The sequence below is a fragment of the Myotis myotis genome, unplaced genomic scaffold (genome assembly GCF_014108235.1).
Source record: "Myotis myotis isolate mMyoMyo1 unplaced genomic scaffold, mMyoMyo1.p scaffold_m19_p_1, whole genome shotgun sequence".
Lineage (NCBI taxonomy): Eukaryota > Metazoa > Chordata > Mammalia > Chiroptera > Vespertilionidae > Myotis > Myotis myotis.
In genome coordinates this window covers 190,319,400-190,341,185 of record NW_023416313.1, presented here as the reverse complement: position 1 = coordinate 190,341,185, position 21,786 = coordinate 190,319,400, and the positions used below count along the sequence as shown (strand labels likewise).

Here is a 21,786-nt window from a genome sequence, read left to right as displayed (position 1 = left end):
TTTTAGATGAACTCTATTGGTTATCAGGACTTTCCAAACCCATGTTAGCCTCTTAGATAATGAATTTTGCAAAAATGGAAAACAAATTTCTTTGAACTTCACTACAGGTTATGATGAACATGAACAATTAGAACATGAAAGTGAGTTCTGTTTCTAAGTATAAAAAAATTAAAATAATAATCACCCATAATTCCATCATTCAAAAACCCCACTCAGCATTTCAGTACATTTATTTCCAGTGCTTTTTCTCCCCTACTTTTTAAAACATAGTAAATAGCCTACCTTTTAAAACCCAAGGTTTACTTGAACCATTTATTCAAGAAGTTTGTCCCATTTTCTTGGAGGAAAATTCCTATTGTCTCCCTATCTTCCTGTAATGTATTCATCTCTTCTAAGGCAATTCAAGTTTGTTGGGGTCCAGCCCCAGCAGGTCCAGGGGTTCCCCAAAGGTGTGGACGGAGTCGGCGAAGAAGGAATGACATGGAGACAGTGTTCAGATGATCAGCATAGTGAGGTTCTCTAGCCAGGTTCTAGCCAGGTTCTCCAGCCAGGTTCTGTGTTTCATTGTCTTGTTACATCTGTATTTATACCAGTTTATTTTAATCCTATCAATTTCTATTCCAAAGGTTAGGGCGTTTCTTATCTCCATTCCAGGGAGTAAAGATTATGTAGCTTAAGCGTGATTGTTCATAGTTAAAGTGATTAACTACCCGCCTGGCACTTAGTTAAGGGGTTTTATCCCCTCCCTAACTCCAGGGAAAAATCCCTACCTGGGCAAAGAACCTTTCTCGGAGAGGTGATCTTGGTTAAAACACATAGCACCAAGAAGGGGAGCAAACATATTAAGAACAGTATGCCATATATGCCAGGTCCTTGAAACATATGCCGTGCAGATGTTTCTTCCCTGCAGCGACTGTGTCAAGCAGCAAGGATGGACTGGCTTCCGGCACAAGTTATTGACAGAAAAATCAAATTATTTAAGCTATTCTGCTATTTCTTTACCTATTTGGAAGATGAATTCTTCAGTTAAAATTAAAGATTGACTAAGCCCTAGATTATTAGCATGCATCCCTCCTGTCCAAAGGTGATTTAGCTATTCTTACTTAGTTGGTAGTTCTTACAGGTGGGGTTTAAAGGTACATGCAACGAAAGGGTCAAGTTTAAGACTTCTCTAACCCTCTGCTCTCCATCTCTGTTAATGGCCTTCCTGGGGTTAGAGATTTGTTTAATGATCAATAGAGGTTTCTATTGCTACCACTGAGCCTTTCATGAAGTAGCATAACCAAGTCAATGTTTAACTGAATTCTTTGGGTCTGAAATGACAAGTGGGAGCTGGAGGGAAGTCTCCATGGAAACCAACCTCCCAGGAAGTGGCCAGAAGGGTTAGTGTGTGGTGAAGTAGACATACAAAGATGTCAGGAAGGAAACATCTGCTTTGGAAAGCAGGGCTAAACGCCTGAAATACCTTGATTAAAACGACCTACGTTAAAGGCCCCACGCCACTTCCCCCATGGTTTTCCTTTGACTGTCTTTAAGGTAAAATGGGCCTGAGCCACTCTAAGGCTCACCCGAGGGTGATCAAAGTGGCACCTTTGCAAAACAAAGAGGAAGAGACACCCTCGGCTGGTCCTGCGGAGTTTGCATTCACTCAGAACCTGGAAGAAAAGAGTACATATTCGCCGGCCAGACGGCAGGACCCGAGTAAAGCTTGGGAAGGGCAGTTGCCCCCGCTACGAGAGACCTGGTATGGAAGATATTCTGCAGGTAAGCATGAAGCCAGCGTGAGATTTGTGTATTTGTGCCAAGCAGAGCTATTGGTAGGTTTGCCTGTCTAACCCCATAATCTCAGAAAGTTTCTCAATTACAGAAACATAAGGGAAGATCTTTTGATGGGAGATTGAATGTCTGTCAATGTTAAGTATTCTGGGTACGTGAGAATGGGTGTGTAAACTGCATAAAGGGCTTTTCTCTTTTTTTAAGTATAATTAATATCATTTTTTATTGTCTAACTTTTTACATATGTCTTCTTTTTCCCCAATTGACCCCTCTCCCCCAAGCCATTCCCACCCCGCCGCAAGCCCCCACCGCCCCGGTATCTGTGTCCATTGGTTATGCTAATATGCATGCATACAAGTCCTTTAGTTGCTCTCTAACACCCCACCACCACCACCACTTTTTGTCTCTAGATCGATCTATTCTTGTTCATCAAATTATGTTGATCATTATATCCCACATATGAGTGAGATCATGTGATATTTATCTTTCTCCAACTGGCTTATTTCACTTAGCATAATGCTCTCCAGTTCCATATGAGAAGGAAAAATCCTTTTGTTTCAGTTTAGTTTATAGTGCTTTCAATGTTTATAGCTAGCTTTGCCAGACAGTTACAATTATTTAGATAAAGGTGTGATACCTTGTGACCATCATGTGTTTCCATCAGATTCTAAATTTAAATCATCCTCCCCAGTAGTGTTTAATGCCTCAGACTTTGTTATTTTGAAAGCAGCACTGTGGGAGTTCACTCTAATGTGAATTTGGAAACCGCCCCAAACAAAATTGATTTATTGCAGTACAGATGAGTGGATGAGTCACCCTGTCCCCAGCTCCATATTCTCATGGTCATCTACAGGACTAAGAACATTTTTTTCTCATTAAGATAGGAAGCTCTAAGCCTGAAGTGACTATAAATTATTCTGGGATATTTTACTGGATTTCTAACTTGGGAAGAGACGTGTACATGAATAATGTAAACATACTAGCACATATATTTGTATGTAATTTTCTTTTTTCTTCACATTCTAGATCAATAACACATTATCAAGCTCCCATTGTTGGTCAACTTGGCCAGAAAGCCTTCTATGTTGGTATTTAGGAAATCTTATCTAGAATGACTTTCAGAGCTAATTTTTGTAACTGACAACCTTTGACCCGTTCCCCATGACCTAGGTTTTTATGTTCTTCAACTTCCTAAGGTCATGAATGGGAATTTTCCTCTTAATTTTATTGAATAAGTTTCTTTTTAAAAACAATCTAACCCCTTTATCCAGTTTTAAGATTTTGGTATTAGAATGGAAAAAGCTGATTCTAATGGATTAGAGTCACAACTGGGAAATGTTCTTATTTTTGAAATGGCAAAATCACATTAAAAATAAATAACTAGGGGATAGTGAGCATTTTGACCACTATTTTCCAGGGGCCCATATTCTACCCGCAGCTCCACCAAATACCAAATAGTATGACTTGAGCAATTTACTTCCTCCGTTTTCTTCAACTATAAATCAGGGATAAAAATAGCTACCTGACACTGCCTATGCCATTTCAGCAGAATCAAATTAAATAATGAGGTGATATCACTCAAATCATAGTATATAATTACAGAAGAGTCAGGCTACTGAAGAAAATTTTGCTGAAAATATTTAGATTTTTAAATCCCACATGTGTTTGGTTGCCATTGCTATTGTTTCTGTCTTGCTCACTATGCTGGCATCTCTTAAAAGAAAATAAGGACAGAGCAAAGTGCTTAAGGTGGTCATTGAAGTGTCTCAAGGATAGAAATACATAATTATCCAGGAATTTTTCCATTTAAAATGCAACATGGAGCTGTAGGACAGTCTACACAAGAATCTAGAAATCAGAATGCTTCCAGCCTGTTAAGAGGAAAGGACAAGAACTTCATTCATGCAGTGTTGGTCATGGTAGCAGTCCCAAAGGCTCAGGAAAATCAAACTAAAAAAATCCAATTCACAATGGAGCTCTTGAGCCTCTGTTTCCTAACAAGGTTGTTTTATCAAGAAAGAATATTGACATGCTATATATGGAAATGTCTTTCCTTAGTTAGGGGGACTATTTAATTAGGAACATACAATGCTTAGCATTGCATACTCCTATTAAACACACTCAGTTTCTTTTTTTTTTATTTCTTATTTTTTGCTCCATTTCTTTTTTTAAAATATATTTTATTGATTTGTTACAGAGAGGAAGGGAGAGGGATAGAGTTAGAAACATAAATGAGAGAGGAACATTGATCAGCTGCCTCCTGCACACCTCCTACTGGGGATGTACCCGCAACCAAGGTACATGCCCTTGACCAGAATCTAACCTGGGACCTTTCAGTCCGCAGGCCGACGCTCTATCCACTGAGCCAAACCGGTTAGGGCATTTGCTCTATTTCTTTATTACCTCTCTACCTAATATCTATCTATCTATCTATCTATCTATCTATCTATCTAGTTCATCTAAAAAGAGAATTTATTTTTATTTCTTAAAGCTATATTTTATCCTGATTTCCTATATTATTTGGGGGTGATTTAATGAAATTAAAATAAATCCATACATTTCTATTTTTCATGCCAAATCCTGTGTTTGAATAACATTTGTCATCAATACATTTCTTTAAAAATATGTTTTTATTGATTTTTTAGAGAGAGAGAAAGGGAGAGGGATAGAGAGTAAGAAACACTGATGAGAGAGAAATATCAATAGACTGCCTCCTGCATGCCCCACCACCACCCCCACCCCCACCCCCCAACCTCTACCCCACCCCACCCCCGCCCCCCGCCCCACTGGGGATTGAGCCTGCAACCTCGAGTATGTGCCCTGATCCAGAATTGAACTGTCAACCTCTTGGTTCCTGGGTGGACACTCAACTGCTGAGCCATACTGGCTGGGTTGTCATCAATACGTTTGGGGAGGAAATGAGAAAAACAGAAATTAAATTCTGCGTCTAAGCTAATATTTTGCATTTGCTCTCATGTAGGGTTCCTGCTTTATATGTTTCATCTCCACATTCAACCCATAGGTTTGACATATATTTTTTAAAAAAAGGAAGGTACAAAATTGGTTAACAAAGTCTAAAAACTAATTGTTAAACTTATTTAATAGTAAATTGTTTCTAATGTGTTTTTTCTTGCTTCTCCCCCAATCCTTCAAGTGCCCAGGGCCATGTATTTTGACATCCCACTGGAACAGGGAGAAACAAGTATTATTAAAAGGCATCCACCCCGAAGACTTCAAGTAAGATAAATTTAAAAAGCTTCATAGGAATTTAATGGTCACATCCCTTTTTAACTATAATCATAAAAGAGGAATATTAAAAAGGACCAAGCAAACGAGAATGACAATAATGTTAAAGAGAATGTTATCAATGCAAAGACCATCTTTCTTTCAGTTTCCTTTTGTAATGATTTCACTTTTGAAAGCCACTACCAAAAGGAGAAAGTATAGTACCAAAGACATAGCCATGATGAGGCTCAAAGGACCTGAAGCTTGCATTGATTAGTTGAGTGACTATGGGGAAATCACTTGTAATAGACAATGATAACAATAACAATAGCTAGTACTATTTAATTTTCACCTACTACAAGTCAGAGACACCCCAGACAACTCGATCTATGTCACCCATTTAATCCTCATACCCCTCTCTGAGAAAGGAAGCATTATCTTTGCTGTATACATGTAGTTCAGAGAATTAACAAGGACAACAGAGACCACATATCAATCAGGTTTCCAAAGCCCTTTTTCTTAACTGGGCAGAGATGATCTCTACAGCCCTTCTTTCCCTACCCTTCTATTGTTTTAAGTGTCAACTGGTTGTTGAAATTGAGAACATTGGATTTCAAGGCAGCAAAGCAAATTTTAAACGCACTCACCTTAATAAATATTTAATGAATTTTCTCTAGAGAACTGTAAAGTCTCAGAACTCTCATTGTAGAAGGGAAAGAGATATGAGTGGGTCTTTGAAAATAAGCACCAGCTGAAAGCAGGGCTGGGGTGGGGGTGGGGGGCGAAGGGGGGTGTCTCAGTGAGCAGGATCTATCGCTGACATTTGAAAAGAATCAAAGCCAAATCCCACCTGCTACACGATTCACCCAGATGACTAGACCAATCCCAGGTGTATCTGAGCTCATTTGTTAGGCATTATTTCTGTTTCAGTTGGTTTTTATTTACCTGTTTTCTCCAAAAGCTCACAATCATTATTTGATCTGATTATATCTTTTGGTCACACAAAAAAGCATCTTTTCCCAAACGATGAAAAGCCTTAAAATATTGTTTAATGAAAAGTAACCAGTGAAAAGTAAGTGTGTAGCAGTCTGTAGTTCACAAAGTACTTTTCATACCTAGCAATCCTGGATACGCTAAAAGAGTACATCAATCCATCACGCTCAAAAAGAGAACTCTGGTATTTCAAAGACTGCATCCCCACATCCTAACCAAACCACCTTAAAAAGAAAAATCAAGACAAATGAATTATTTGAGCTCAAAGACCATGTGTTATTCAGTCTTATATCTTCAGTCACTAACACTTAATACATGCCCCACAATATTTTGTGAATGAATGAACAGGTCAATGAATAAGAAAGAGACCCATTGTCCCTCGTGGGGAAAAAAAAAAATCAAAGTGCACTCCCTGCTGGAGACCTGTAGCATCACTAGATTGGAAGTCCAATTGTCTAACCAACATAACAAATGTGATGAATAATAAGGATAGAGGAGTGTTTTATTGAACCCCAGAGTTGGGAGGCACCTGCACTTCAGGGAAGAACTGTGCCTTGGATCCTGAAAGGCAGAACTTCCTACGTGTCTCCCCTGTGCTATTCTCTCTGCATTTGCTTTATTCTCTCCTGCAAATCAACTTTCAGCTCCTCAAGACCATCGGTGATATGTGCCAATAATTTGCATCTGACAGTTCCAGTCAAGCAGTGTGGCCTGGCCCTCTTGGCTCCAATTCCAAATTCCTGCGAGAGAGAAAAAAAATCTTATTGGCTCAGCTCTGCTCATGATTCCAGGTTTGGTCCAAAGAGCTATGACCAGGGGGTATGCCATGCAGTGGAAATGTAGATTCTGAAGGCAGCTCCCTGAGAAGAGGGAAATCACTGGGAACTTGGCAGGTATCTGAAAGATATAAACTATAATTATCTTTCACAAATGAGACTCAGCACATTTTCCACTACAAACGGGTTTTTGAGAGAATAATAAATGCTGGGTTCCCATGACATGCTAATTAATAGCCTAATCCCTGGCAGGGAAAATTCTAAAAGTATTTTTTAAATTATTAAACCAGGTTGAATCGCACCTTAAATAATTTGACTCGCATATTTGGCGCTCCCTACTTCCTGAACATCTACTCCTCAAGCAAAGAGCAGGTCAGGAACTCAGGTTCTCTCTGACTTGGAGTTGCTTGGATCTGAGAGCCTCTTCCAGGGAACTCTACAGCAAATGTGCCTGCCCCGTGCTGAAGAGTTGACCATCACTGTCCCTTCTGGCCTGACTCACCTTCTCATCCAGCTATCTCAGATCCAGCCTAAGATGGAGATGTCCACCCCAACCCCCCACCCCACTCTATAGTGTTTCCTCAGGTAATCTCAAATGATTCCCTCATCTCCAAAGATTTGCTCAAATCTCACCTTCCCTGGAAAGTTTATCCTGACAATCCATTGACAATTGCAACCCTCACCCTAGCTCTCCTGATTGCCCTGGCCCTTCACTATTCCCCACCCACCCCCCACCCCCAGAACACTTATTTTCATCCAACACAAGCAATTTACTTACCTATTATGTTCAGTGTGTATTTTCTTCAGTGCCTTTTCACCCTCCCCCAACCCCAGTGCTAGAATATAATCTTCACAGAAGCAGGGATTTCTGTCTGTTGTCTTCTATATTGTATATAAGTATCTAAAACAGTACATGGCAGGTAGTAGGTGAGCAATAAGTATGTGTTGAATAAATGTTGAATGAATGAATGAATGAATGAATGAATGAATGGAGAGGAGAGAAAGATGAGCACAAAGACTGGTGATGAGAGATACGGAGGATGGCTCTGACCTGGGTGGTCTATGCTGTTTTGGGTATTAGACAATTTGTCACAAACTTCTTTTTCTTTACCTTTTTTGATCCTTTGCCAATTTTCTATCAGCTTTTTCATTGTGATTCATATGAATTCTTTATGAGACCTGGTCCTTTTTCAATGATCTGTGCTGCAAATATCTTCTTTTCATCTACGGTTTGCTTTTTCATTTGGCACATGCGCATGCACGGGTGTGTGTACACATGAATTTCCAGTTTTAATGTCAGATTTCTCAATCTTAACCTTTATGTTTTGTATTTCTTGTATTTTGACTAATTATTCTCTTTCCCAAGTTCGTAAAGATATTTTGTATTTCTAACATTTATACTATTTAACTTTTCACACTTAGGTCTTAATCCATCTGAAATTCATTTGTGTGCAGGTGTGAGGTTGAAATCTAACTTTACTTTTTCCCCATTTGATTAATCTATTGCCCCAGCACTCTTTACAGAATCATCCATTCTTTTGAAATCATTGATTTGAAATGTTACTTCTGTCATATATCCAATATCCAAAGCTTCATGAATCTGTTTCTGGACTCTCTCCTCTGTTGTGCTGGTCTACTTGGTATCTGCACGGGAATTCCACACTGTCGTAGTTATTAACTTTAAACCGAGTTTTTATATTCAATAAGGAAAGTCCCTTCACTTTATTCTTCTTCAGAGTTATCTTTTGCTATCCATAGCCCTTTGCTCTTCCGTGTGTAGTTTGGATCTTCTTGGCAAGTTCCACAAAAAACCTTATCAGCATTAATAGATTAACTTGGGGAAGATTAGCCAAGTTTACAATATTGAGTCTTCTAAACCATGAGCATGGCATAAATCTCCACTTACTTATATTTTCTTTTAGATATTTCAATAATATTTCATAATTTTTCAACAGAGGTCTTGTGTAATTTTTTTTGTTATATTTCTTGGTACATCTCTCAGCTTACATGTTGATGCAGCTTTTTTTCACCAGGAAAAGGGGTGAAGAATAATGCAGCCCTTGAGTTGAAATTGTGAGCCTGGCTCTAGTTTCCCATCTTGTATGGAGCACTCTTAGGTCCCATTTAACCTACAGAAATAACTCACAGCCATCAGGAATCCTAAATGCCTTATTGATCTGCCTCCCCCAAATTTTCTGTTCTGTTTTCTAAGTCAGGGAGATACATATCTTGTATCAAAAACTGACCATATCTTTTTGGTTTCCTGCTTTATTTTTTTATTGCTATATGTTTGGAGCAATGAATGTTATTAAAATGTGAGCTCCTTGCAACGCCTTGACCAGAAATTCCCCCTTGGCCTTACGATTTCTTCCTCCAAGGCCATCTTGGACATCTTGACCTTTGTCCCAGAGCCCACATTCTTCAGTCACGGTGCCAAATGAACGTTATACTTTTTTCAAGTTGTTCCTGCCCACCTTTCTCCTACTAGTAAATAGAAGCTCAGGTTAGTGTTTGTCACCACTAACAGATTGAATCTCTTGTCTCCTATGTGACACTTCCACTGGCTATCCTGACAATTTGTTTTGAGAAACCAAATAATCCAGAAATCTTTAGACAAGTAATTTTTTTAAGTGTCATTCTAACAATTCTCCAAGTAATTCCTTCAATTGTATTCTCTCTCTGAAGATGATGAAGTGAGGCATCCCATTTCCCAGGGAGGGAAAAGGAACTAAATATGAAGCCAGAATTCCGAGGCCACTTCACTTGACTACTTTGTTTAGAGAAGCCAATTTTCCACCAATATTTTCTGCAGTGCTTCCCAGGTCAAGTAAAAAAGATTTAACAGAGGGATCCTATTTGCAATGTTAGTTGCTGCCATCTAGTGTCCTTTGGGGAGAAATAGTGTGAGCCCTTAGGTTCTTTACCATGGCCAGGAAGAAAGTAATTGCCTGCAGAGAGTACTTGAAGACACCTGCTACTTAACCCTTATCAGAACTGCAGATTGAATATCAGAACTGCAGGTACATCAATCAGACTCCTTGGTATTTACCCCAAATGAATCAAAATCTCATATCCATACAAAAGTCTACACACAGATGTTTATAGCAGCTTTATTCATAATTGCCAAAACTTGGAAGCAGCCAAGATACCCTTCAGTAGGTGAATGGGTAAATAAATTGTGATATATCCAGAAAATAGAATAATTTAGCATTAAAAGGAAATGTGCCTATCAAGCCATGAAAAGACATGGAGGAAACATAAATGCATATTACTAAGTGAAAGAAATCAATCTGAAAAGACCGCATACTGTGTGATTCCAACTTTATGACATTCTGGGAAATGTAAAACTATAGAGATAGTCATGGAAATACCAGTTGTCACCAGGAGTTAGGGGGAAAGAGGGATGAGTAAATAGGCAGAGCACAGAGGATTTGGAGAGTAATATAACCACCTCTATATGGTACTTCAATGGTAGGTTCATGTCATTATACATTTGTCCAAACCCATTAGAATGTACAACACCAAGAGTGAACCTTACTGTAAACTAAAGACTTTGGGTGATAATGATATGTCACTGTAGGTTTATCAGTTGTGATCAATGTTCCAATCTGGTGCAGGCTGTTGATAATGGAGAGGTTGTGAGCAGAAGGTATATGAGAGCTCTACTTTCTGCACAATTTTGCTGTGAACCTAAATCTGCTCAAAAAATAAATTTTATTAATTAAACATACACACAAATATACGTATATACTATTTTTTTTTTGCCAGAACATAGCCCATATCTGTTGAATCTCAATTCCCAATGAATTGCTCAGGATTTTTTTCTTTTAATTCCCAGAGTTTCTAGTGATAAATCAGGTTTAGGAATAAGAAGTAGAGGAAAAAAGCATGAACTTCAGAACTGGACAGACCTGAGTTTGAATCCTGGAGTTGCCACTTACTAGCTATGCAACTTTGGACACGTCACTAACCTCTCTGACATGGGGAACCATCATCATCATCATCCACAGGGTTCCCATGACAATTGAATGAGATGACCTATTGTGACCCTGAGCACGATGGACAATAGCGGCTACAAAGGCATTTGGGCCTAACCACCAGAAAGAACCGAATCCTGAACCACGCCAGGGGATAGCATAAACACTTCCTGTTCTTTCCTCACTTCCCCCCCAAACTCCCTAGTTATTGCTGATTCTCCCTTCCATTTACCTGGATATCCCTTGACCCTTGGTCTCCATCCCCCTTCCTTTTCTACTCCATTCCCCTCAGGGTTCTGACTTGACCAGCTGCTGCTTCCTCTGCCAGCAGGTCCCATTTGTCCTGCATCTTTATGTTCTGCTGCTTCCTCTGCCAGCAGGTCCCATTTGTCCTGCATCTTTATGTTCTGCAGAGAAGAGAGACAAACCTCTCTCTTACTAGTATTGATCACCTCTCATTAGCTCCTTGCTAAGTCACAATGTTAAAAACAAACAAAAAGCTACTTCCTCACGTTAGGCTGCTTTAGCAGAAGGAAATGCTGGCTGCCCTCCCGGGAACAGCCCAGGCCCAGGCCCGGGACCAGGAACGGTCCCATAGGGAAGTAGCAGGAGGCACATGTCGCTCTCCCACTATGAGTGCTGGATGCTCAGCGTCCATCTCCCGTGGTCTCGCTCTGTCTCTTTTCACTCTTGGAAGCTACCACTGGCTTCCAGAACTACGCCTTGATAATACAACAAATCAGACTACAATGAAAAATAATTTCAAAAGATGTTAGGATTTGCCTTTCATGTTGGACTAAGGGAGTAGCGCTCACATTGTTTGCTGCAGCACGTGGCATCCCTGGTTCCCTCCTGCTTCCTGAGCCATCACTTCTGTCTCCTTGGCCATTTCGTCTTCACACACCAGCCTCTCGGTGTTGGACTCCTTGGCTGCTCTTCTCATTCTTGACGCGCCCATGACTATGGCTTCAGTTTTGCTTTACCCAGGAATGACCCCCAGCACAGACCTGTCCTCTGAACTCCATGCCTGTTCAACACCTCAGCATCTACTCCACATCTACACTGATATGTCTCAAAGGCTTCTCAAACACAACCTGCTCTAAACCGAATTTGTATTTTCCTGCTATATTCCGCCTAAACCTGGTCCTCCTCTAGAATTCCCCATCTCGGTGACTGATAACACTATCTGTACCTTGTATCTGAATATCATCTGGACACTTCACTCTCCCTCACCAGCCATCATGAATCCTGTTTGGTCAGTTTTAAATATTTGTAGAGTCCATCAAGTGTCCTTCCAGGAGCCACAGCCACCCCCCACCACCACCACCACCACCACCACTACTCTCTTTAGTTGTTTAGTTTCCACACTGCAGCTACAGTGATCATTTTTAAAAACAACTGTAGCAATCATGTCACTACTTTGCTTCAAATGTGTCAATGGCTGCGCATAGCCTTAAGAAAACCAACATCTGATACTCCCCTATTAGGCCTGGCATAAGCTGACCCCTGCCTCCCTCTCCAGCCTCATTTGAGTGGCTCTCCTCTCACTCTGAACTGCAGCCAACTTCTTGCAATTCCTTCAATAGCTCGTGCACTCTCCTAACCTTCGTCCCCTTAATACTTCCAACCTTCCAATTTCTGCTGAAAATTACTTCTTCAGCAAACTTTCAGGGACTGCCTCCTTACCCTTCTCCCTCTTGCATTATTTTTCTAGGGCTACAATCATGAAGTGTAAAAAACTGTGTGACTTAAAATAACAGAAATGTACTATGTCACAGTTCTGGAAGCTAGAGGTGTGAAATCAAGGTGTTGGCAGGGTAGGTTTCTTCTGAGGGCTGGGAGGGAGAGTCTGTTCCATGCCTTTCTCTTAGCTTCTGGTGATTTGCTGGCAGCCTTTGGCATTCCTTTTCTTGTGAAACATCACTCCAATGTCCACCTTGATCTTCACATGGTGATCTTCCAAATTTCCTCTTTTTATGAGGACACCAACATATTGAATTAAAGGTCCAGCCTACTCCCGTATAACCTCATATTAACTAATTATATCTGCAAGGACTCCATTACCCAATAAAGTCACATTCTGAGGTACTAGGGGTTAGAACTTCAACGTATAGAATTGGGAGAAGGAACACAATTCAACTCATAATACCACCCATTTCTGAGGTGGAGTCCTCCAGGAATAATATATTGTCATAGTCCTGCCCTGCAGACTTTTCCCTCAAGTGCTGATTAGTTTGTAATTCTTGATCAAATAATCACACAAGCAAAAGTTTATCTGCTCCTCCTCCCTCATAGACTGTAAGCTCCATGAGGGACCATGCTCATTTTTGTTGACCACTGTACCCCCATGCTTGGCATATGGCAATTGTTCAATAGGTATTCACTGAGTGAAGCAATGACCTCCATGGCCCTCCAGGTCCTTGACTGCATGCCAATGGGAACAGGGCAGCATTTATGTCCCTGCCTACTCAATCTCCTCCCAGCGCTCTAGCTTCTGGAGCAGCCAGTCATCTGAGGCAAGTAGGACTGGAGGCAGATCTACTGGCTCATCAATTGCTGCCCAATTAGTGACCCCTTGAAACTCCAGCAGCACTTTCCCTATGAAGCCAAACCCCCGCTAGGAAAAGTCATGCCTAAGATTTGTTAGCACACTGAACTGCCATTTCACGTGTGCCTCTTAAGCACCACCGATTATTATTGAGGAGGATGAGGGAGCTCCTCTGAAGATGTTAAAATAAGTCACTTCTCCAAGAACCAGAGGAGTTCAGCTGGGTGGTTAATGGGTGAAGAAAATAACTTCTTGGTGCTTCTTTCGTCTCTAATACTCTAAGATCCTCATTATTCGATACCTTTAGACATGGTCCCTCAATGCAGCTAGAAAAGGATTCTTAGTCTTTTAACTCTCTGACCACTATTTAGGTCAATAAGTCACTGACCACAGTGCAATAGAGCCATACAGAACCCAGAATACCACTGTGATCCCATTGAAATTGCCTTCTCTGTGTGCTCTCAAGAGCAAGTGCTGCTTTCGCAAAGTGTTAAGATAGTTTAATGCCTGGCTTTTATGTTTCATCATCTCATGGCTCGAGGAATGCTGAATGCTCTAAATGTTGGGCTTCTAGAAGCTTGAACCCATTGACCTGCCACAAGTAATTACTTCTGAAAGGATCTTGAGCCAGCGAGAACCCAGGACGACTCGCAAAGCAAAGGTAAACTGCAGTGGTACTCGGAGAGGGTGGGTGTAACTGGAGGGTGGGCTGTCCTTTTCATGTACTCCCTGCACAGAGGACTTCAAAGCAAATCACACTATTCCGTTATTCAGTGTTAGAACCTGATAAAGCCCTCTGTCTTCTCCTGGGCCTGCCTCCTGCTGGCAACTGCTCTTGCCTGTCACGTGAACCCCTGGCCCTTCTCCGCTTCCTGGTGGAACAGGGAGAAGAAGAAGAGACAGAAATTGTACTTGGAAATTGGTGATTCTAGAAGTGTTCAAATATGTGGGAAAGTCCAGCATAACTCTTCCCTTTCATTTCTTCCACTCGGCTAAAACTTTCTCTTTGTTCTCAGTTTTCAGGATAAATCATACTACAACGCACCAAAAAGTCATCCTGGAAAGGGCCTACTGTAAAATTCTTTCCTTTTATAAACTTGTCATACTCTGCTGAGAAAACTTCCCTCGTGCAGAAATGTAAAATGTGAGGTAGAAGCAGATTTCTAACACTTTCTACTCCTGATTCATTTTGGAACCAGCTAGATACTGCTGTGTGCTGGCTCACTTGGTAGAAGATGTCCAGGTAGTTTTGGATCCTCAAGGCCATGTTTGTGAGGCTGATAGCACCTCAGGAGATGGCCTCTCCCTGAGGCTCACATCAGTGAACACAGTCATTGTCCACAGGCCACCATAAAACATCACTGAATGCATCTGGTGGTAAATGAGTGTGCATCACCCCTGATTGCCCTCAATGACTGTCAGCACTGTCCCACTGGAGTTTATGGGAAGAGCACCAAAGTCACAAATAATCAACTTCAAGTCCTTCCTAAACTGTAATATACCAGAGCTTATGTTGGTATATAGGGGAACACTCTGTATAAATAGGTTCTAATTCCTTTTTTTTTTTTAATATATTTTATTGATTTTTTACAGAGAGGAAGGGAGAGAGATAGAGAGTCAGAAACATCGATGAGAGAGAAACATTGATCAGCCGCCTCCTGCACATCCCCCACGGGGGATGTGCCCGCAACCCAGGTACATGCCCTTGACCGGAATCGAACTTGGGACCTTTCAGTCCGCAGGCCGACGCTCTATCCACTGAGCCAAACCGGTTTCGGCAAATAGGTTCTAATTTCATAGCCAGACAAGTAGTCAGTGGTAGAAGAGACAGGGAGAGAGAGAGGTTGGTCTCATCAAACCAGACCACATTTCTGGGGAGATAGTAATAAGCATCTATTGATAGGGGAAGTGATATCTTGTCAAAATGAGATGTGAAAAGATATGTCCATTCAAGGTCTGAAGCACTCCACAGGAACCTTAAAAAACTACATTGCACACATTGCCAACTGCCACTCCATTCACTGGTAGCTACACAAAGGTCTTACCCGGGAACTGCAGTGGTTCGCCTTTGATATCAGAGGAGATCTCTATGGATTACGATTGTGGATTCATCTTGTTCTGCTCCAAAAAGGATTTCAAGTTTAGATTGCAGAGTCCGTAACTAGTTATCTCACACTAATGAAGGTGTCATCTTTTGCAGCAGGAATTGGAAAAGAAGATGCAAATTCCAATGTATACTTCTGGGAAAAGACAATATTTACATAAGATGCAAATGCTGGAAATAAACCGGAAAAGACAAGAGGTAAATATGAGAAGACTATCATATTTACCAAATTCACTGAACATGATAACTGCCCTGGCACATAAATGTAGTTAAGGGTTCATCTCCAGCCTTTTTAAATCTAGCCATTAGATCCAAAAGATTCAACTACTGGAGTTGGGAAGAACCAGCAACATTCCTTCTCCTACCAACTAAGTCTTTCCTCTGTTTTCAATCCTCATAGGATCTAGCTGTGTCTCAGGTCTCTCTTTTTTAAACTCTTGCTTCTATGACATTCTGGCTCCAGCAGAAAAAAATGGGTTAGATCATTTTTCTTGGTTTAGTAAAAAAAGGGGGGGGGGTGAGTGGTATGGGGTTGGTCTTTATTTTGATACTGAAGCATCTCTGCAATGTATGCCATAGAGCGGTGGTCGGCAAACTGTGGCCCCTTGAGTGTGGCTCTTCCACAAAATACCACGTGCGGGCGCACACATACAGTGCGATTGGAACTTCGTGGCTACACTCAAGGGGCCAAAGAGTCGCATGTGGCTCGCGAGCCGCAGTTTGCCGACCGCTGCCATAGGGCGATCTTACAAGAAAGACCTCTTGTTACAAAGCCATGTACAGTATGGCTCCAAACTTCTCACTCTAGTGAATAAGCTTAAAACCACTGTCTGCTGTTATTCCAAATACAGCAACTAGCCTTCGGAGAAATGCTTTCACAGAAGTCCTCACCTTTTTGAGACTGTGGATATACTCTCCCTTCTCCTAACAAACCTGTGCATAAAGAAAAACTCTGTGCCTTCTAATAGGAAAAAGAGAGTCCTATTCTGATTAGGGGACCACAGATGCCCACAGATGATTACACAACTGGCAAAGTGGCTGACCCACGGACCTATTCTGGTGAGGGTAGCTGAGGGTGGAGATGGGGGTTGGGAGGACTTGAACCATTTATAACCGATCGTTTTCAGGCCCAAGTGGAGTTGAAGAAAAGTCTTCACAGGGAGGCGAGGATTAATAAGGAGAAACCGAGGGACCGCACAGCCAAGAAAATCCTTGACAGCAGCCCCAGAGATGACGGTGACTTTCTAACCGTGTTGCCTGATGAAACCTTAAACCCAAGTCCAGGTGAGTCATGCCGTTTTTTTCAGTAAAATAAAGTATTTCAAGTGTTTCAATCATCACCAAATAAACTTTCAGGGGTACGGGCAGGAACTTGTTAGGGCAGGAGGTCAGTAAACAGCCTGAGGTCCCGGCTGATACTTACTTCCTGGAATATAGTGGGTAGGTTATCATGTCATTTGGATGGCCCGGAAGAAAAGGCAGAAGTTTAAGCACTGTAATAAGATGCTTCTTTCTTTATAGAGCAGTGATGGCGAACCTTTTGAACTCGGCGTGTCAGCATTTTGAAAAACCCTAACTTAACTCTGGTGCCGTGTCACATATAGAAATTTTTTGATATTTGCAACCATAGTAAAACAAAGACATATTTTTGATATTTATTTTATATATTTAAATGCCATTTAACAAAGAAAAATCAACCAAAAAAATGAGTTCGCGTGTCACCTCTGACACGCATGTCATAGGTTCGCCATCACTGTTATAGAGGCTTGCTGTACTTTGTATGCATTATTGGCAATCCTCGCTCCATCCCGAGGAGGGAAAAAGGCCAAAGAGCCTCACCTTGTGGTGAAAGAGAATAAAGCACGTGGAGGATATATTAAACGGGAAATGGGTATCAGCTGGTCGGGTGCCATGCAGACACTCTCCCCCCCGGCCCACTCTTCCCCCCCCAGCACACTCAGAATATCTAAACTGAATCCAAGCCCGCTCCTGCTGCATCCATGCTTCAGCGCGGCCTCCGTGCTCTGGGGCCTTTCCAGCCCTTCTGTTCCCTCTCCTGGCAGCCGGTCAGTCGCCAAGTCCTGTTGAGGTCGCCTAGCGCTGAAATCTCCCTTCTGTCTCCCATTCCCCATGTCACCTTTAGGCCATCGTGTCATACCAGGGCTATTTTGACAGCCTCCTGACTGCACTCCTCACTCAGGTCTCACCCTCCCACATCAGCCCTCCACTTCAGTGGTTCCCAGTGTGGTCCCCAGACCTCCAGCACCAGCCTCACCTGGGAACGTGTCAGGGCCCCAGCCAGAGTGACTGAATCAGAAACTGCAGGGCTGAGCCCAGCAATCTGGGTTTAGCACCCTCTACTGAGGTGATTCGATGCCTCTAAAGTTTAAGAACCACAGGTCTATTGTCCACAGACCAGCAGGGTCTGCATCACCTGGGAGTTTATTAGAAATGCGGAATTTCAGACCCCACCCCAGACCGACTGAATCAGGCCCCACATTTTGTCAAGATTCCAAAGTGGTTCCCCTGTACAATAATGTTCTAGAACAGCCGTGGGCAAACTACGGCCCGCGGGCTGGATTCGGCCGTTTGAAATGAATAAAACTAAAAAAAAAAGACCGTACCCTTTTATGTAATGATGTTTACTTTGAATTTATATTAGTTCACACAAACACTCCATCCGTGCTTTTGTTCCGGCCCTCCGGTCCAGTTTAAGAACCCACTGTGGCCCTCGAGTCAAAAAGTTTGCCCACTTCTAGAACCTAGAAGTACTGCACTCAGAGTGGAGGAGCCTTATACAATGCAAATCCGACCAACTCACTGTCTTGCTAAAAGAAATCCTTCAGTGAGTCCCCATCAGCCTGAGGCCAAAGTCTAACTCCCTCCCTGGCTTCATCTCCTGCCATTCTCCTACCCAGCCCCACACCGCAGTCAGCCCAGATTGCTCACAGTCTCAGATTGCGGTGTGATTTCCAACAGATATCTGCATACGTAACCCCTGCTCTATGTTGCCCCACCAATGAGAGCCCCATCAAGTTTGCCCTGTCTGTATTGCTCCAGGGCAAGCCCACCCTTGCAAATGTACAAGATTGTCTACCCTCTTAGATTGCCCTGCTGTGGGCCAAATCCCCACCTCAGCAAGACTGACCACTGAGAGCTCTAGGGAGATGCTGGCCGCGCCTCTGGTGGTCTTGGGCTTCGAAGAGCAAAATAGGCAGCTGAAAGAGATCCTGCAACTGCTCAGAACAAGATGCTTAATCAATACGTTAATGCAATCAGAGCAGGCTGAATCATTGAAATCTACTTGAGGCATCTATGAAACCTATACTCCTGAGTCCCGGAATAAAATATGCCGTGTAATCATGCAGGAAAACAACTTTTACAATTAAAAAAAAATATTGGCAAAACAAGTAAGAAAAGTGCCTCAGCTACAGTTAGACATAGAGACTCATTGTTTGAGATCAGGCCAAGGAAAACCAACACAGGTGTAGTCTTTGGGAGATGCTCCAGAATTGGAGGGGCTCAGGGGAGACTGTGACACATGGTGATGGGGTTTTCCTGCTTTCCCCATGCTTTTCTGAGCTGCTTCATTTTGCTCTGGCAAAGGTTTATGGAGTGCTTACTATAAGCCAGGCACTGTGGTCTGCCCTTAAATGCATTAATCCTCACAGAACCTATAAGGTAGGAGTTACTATTAGGCCCTATGTAATGGAGCCAATATTCAAGGCCAAGTCCTTCTGACTCCCAAGTGTGCTCTCTCACCCACCCTCTTGTACAGCCTCGTTGGAGCTCCGTCCAGGACAACCGTGGGAAATTCTGCAAATATAGAGGTTGTGACTCCTCAACCTTATCTTTCAAGAGAAGGCTGCCCTCTGCAAAGCCTATAGATTTCACCACGGCAGTAGGCATATGCTGGATCAATGATTCCTTTTTACTTATTCCCAAATAGTGTCTTTGATTTCTTCCTCTGTCTTCTAAAAGCAATTCTCTTTGCTTTCTCCTAGAAATGGAGTGTAACCAAGATCATAGACTTACAAGAGGATCCTGCTAGTTAGATTCTGGTAGTTAAGATTCCTCTGTACCCATCTCCTCTGATTTTATGCTGTATTTGCCTATTCCGTTCCCTCTTTTGGAATTGACGTGAGAGTTCAAGTCTCTTTCTTTCTGCAGCTTCTTTAAAATGAAATCACCCACACTTTGCATATATTTATATAATAAATTATATATACTGTATATGTATATATATAAATGATACATAACTTACACAAAGTGAACATTGTTTTTTAGAGCTTAAAATTCTATGAGTTTTAAGATGTTTGTGTTGCTCTTGCCCTTTCCAGAAGCCATATGTAGTGGGTAGAAAAAGCCATGGACTTGGAATCAAGGTCTTTCATTTGAGCCCCACCAGGACATTTATTAACTGTAATAAATGGGAGCAGGGACCTTCTCTAGCTCCCAGAACAGTGCCTGGTACATAGTATCTCTCAATAATTATTAGATATATATTTGTCTGCATGAGATTATTCTATAGACAAAGAGATTACAGCTAAATTATAGTCATTTAATCTCTGCAAACCTCAATTTCCACATCTGTAAAATGGGAATATAAAGCATGTCACCAAGTAGGTTTTATGTAAAATTAATATAAATCTGTGGGAAAGCACATATAAAATGTAAAGTGTCATGTAAATGCATGGGAATATGGACATAACTGAAGAAAGATGGAACTGGTATCTTATAGTGAAAATAACTATATACCTCAGGGACATGTCATCCTAAATACATCATTTGTCATCTGCACAATTCTGGTCTTATCTGGACACCTGTGCTATTATTTACTTAGTATTTTTCTTTAAGCTTCTTCTAAGAACAAGGGCAACTTTCCTACATAACCACAATACAATTATTACACTTACAAATGTTAACATTCATACATGCTATTTTCTAATGTTTGGTCCGTATGTAAGTATCGATGGTTATCCCCATAATGCTCTTTATGGCTACTTTTCGTTTCTCTGTTAGTGCTTTCTTTTTTAAATCCAGGATCCAAACCAGGATCATACATTGCATTTTATTTTCTGTTTCTCAGTCTCCTTTTTTGCTTGTTTGTTGTTTTGTTTTTTTAGAGAGAGAGGATGGTGAGAGAGGGGAGAGAGAAAGAAAGAAACATTGATTTGTTGACCACTTATTTTTGCATTCATTGGTTAACTCTTGTATGTGCCCCAACCAGGGATCAAACCCATTACCTTGGTGTATCAGGGCGATGCTCTAACCAGCTGAGGTATCTTGTCAGGGCTTCTTAGTCTCCTTGATTTTCTTCTTTTTTTCTTTTCTCCTTCCTGCCTTTGTTCTTAGGAGATTTGTGGTGATGTGTGCTGGGGGGCAGTGACTCTACAACTAATTCTCAAATGGATCAACTGAAAAGTACATATATAGTGACAAAATGTTGTTGGTGAGTTGGAGTGTACAGGTATATATACAGGTATAATATTCTTGTGCCTTTCAGAAGATTTAAATTTTTTTTAAAAAAGGAAAAGAGAAACATTGTGAATGCTTCCCCAGATGGAATCCTGTATATGTGTATATATTTTTAAAAATACCAAACAGATTATTCTGTGTTCATACAAAAACAGGCACTTAAACAAATACACCATTGTCAGGGGGGAATTAATTAAATCAACTTTTAATTTTTTGTAGGAAATTCACAGAATGCAGAATTTTTAGAACATCATTCAAGGAATGACTATGGTCCCCGGAAAATTGGCAAAATGGAAACATGGCTCCGTGAACAAGAGGCCCGGGGACAGCTGCTCTGGGACAGCTCTAGCTCTGACTCTGAGGAGTTGGGGAAAGTCGTGAAGAAACCACGAGCCCTGGTGAGGACCAGGACAGAGAGAATCCCACCTTTTGACGAGTTTTTTGATCGAGAATAAGAATGCTCTTCACTAACCTAGATTCTCAGAGCATTGAAGGCTTACTTTCCCGTAAAAACTCTTCAAGTTAGTATATGAATTATTCTGAGGGAGCCAATTCACTTGCTTTTTATTTGAAGTCTTATGATTAACAGGTGTGGCATAGTTTGTTAGTGATGCTGCATAACCAACTGCCTAACACATAGGGGCATAAACAGCAGCCACATGTTGTTACACTCTTCTGTGGGTTGCTGGGCTCAGTTGGGTAGTTCTTCTGCTGGTCCCTTGTAAAGTCTTTCATGAAGATGAAGTCAGCCAGCAGCAAGGGCTTGACCAGGACACTGAGACAGCTGGACGTCACTCCCTCTCCATACAGCCTCAGAGCCTCTTCACATGGTCTCTCCAGCCAGGTAGTGAATGAGGAGCCCAGAGCTCCAAAAAACAAATGTTCCAAGAGGAGGAAGCAGAAGCTGCC

The 21,786-nt window shown here is 41.6% G+C and overlaps 1 protein-coding gene across 3 annotated transcripts; it reads left to right on the top strand.

Moving 5' to 3' along the window:
- The first annotated feature begins 1,361 nt into the window (after window positions 1-1,361).
- Window positions 1,362-21,332, top strand: CCDC198 (coiled-coil domain containing 198). 3 transcript variants are annotated; one of them, XM_036308539.1, is made up of 6 exons: window positions 1,362-1,764; window positions 4,931-5,013; window positions 13,870-13,956; window positions 15,499-15,597; window positions 16,527-16,683; window positions 21,097-21,332. In XM_036308539.1, the coding sequence occupies exons 1-6, from the start codon at window positions 1,542-1,544 to the stop codon at window positions 21,330-21,332; spliced, it is 885 nt and encodes a 294-aa protein (XP_036164432.1). In that variant the 5' UTR covers window positions 1,362-1,541. The 3 variants fall into 3 exon arrangements, with proteins under 3 accessions (XP_036164432.1, XP_036164423.1, XP_036164441.1); XM_036308530.1 differs by having other exon boundaries at window positions 15,496-15,597; XM_036308548.1 differs by lacking the exon at window positions 4,931-5,013 and having other exon boundaries at window positions 1,637-1,764.
- The last annotated feature ends 454 nt before the right edge of the window (window positions 21,333-21,786 follow it).

What these genes read in the sequence shown, in the direction of transcription:
- CCDC198 (XM_036308530.1), top strand. Translation starts at nt 1,542, where the DNA reads ATGGGCCTGAGCCACTCTAAGGCTCACCCGAGGGTGATCAAAGTGGCA. An exon ending in GTATGGAAGATATTCTGCAG is followed by an intron (nt 1,765 to 4,930) that starts GTAAGCATGAAG and finishes CAATCCTTCAAG; the next exon opens with TGCCCAGGGCCATGTATTTT. An exon ending in AACCTTAAACCCAAGTCCAG is followed by an intron (nt 16,684 to 21,096) that starts GTGAGTCATGCC and finishes AATTTTTTGTAG; the next exon opens with GAAATTCACAGAATGCAGAA.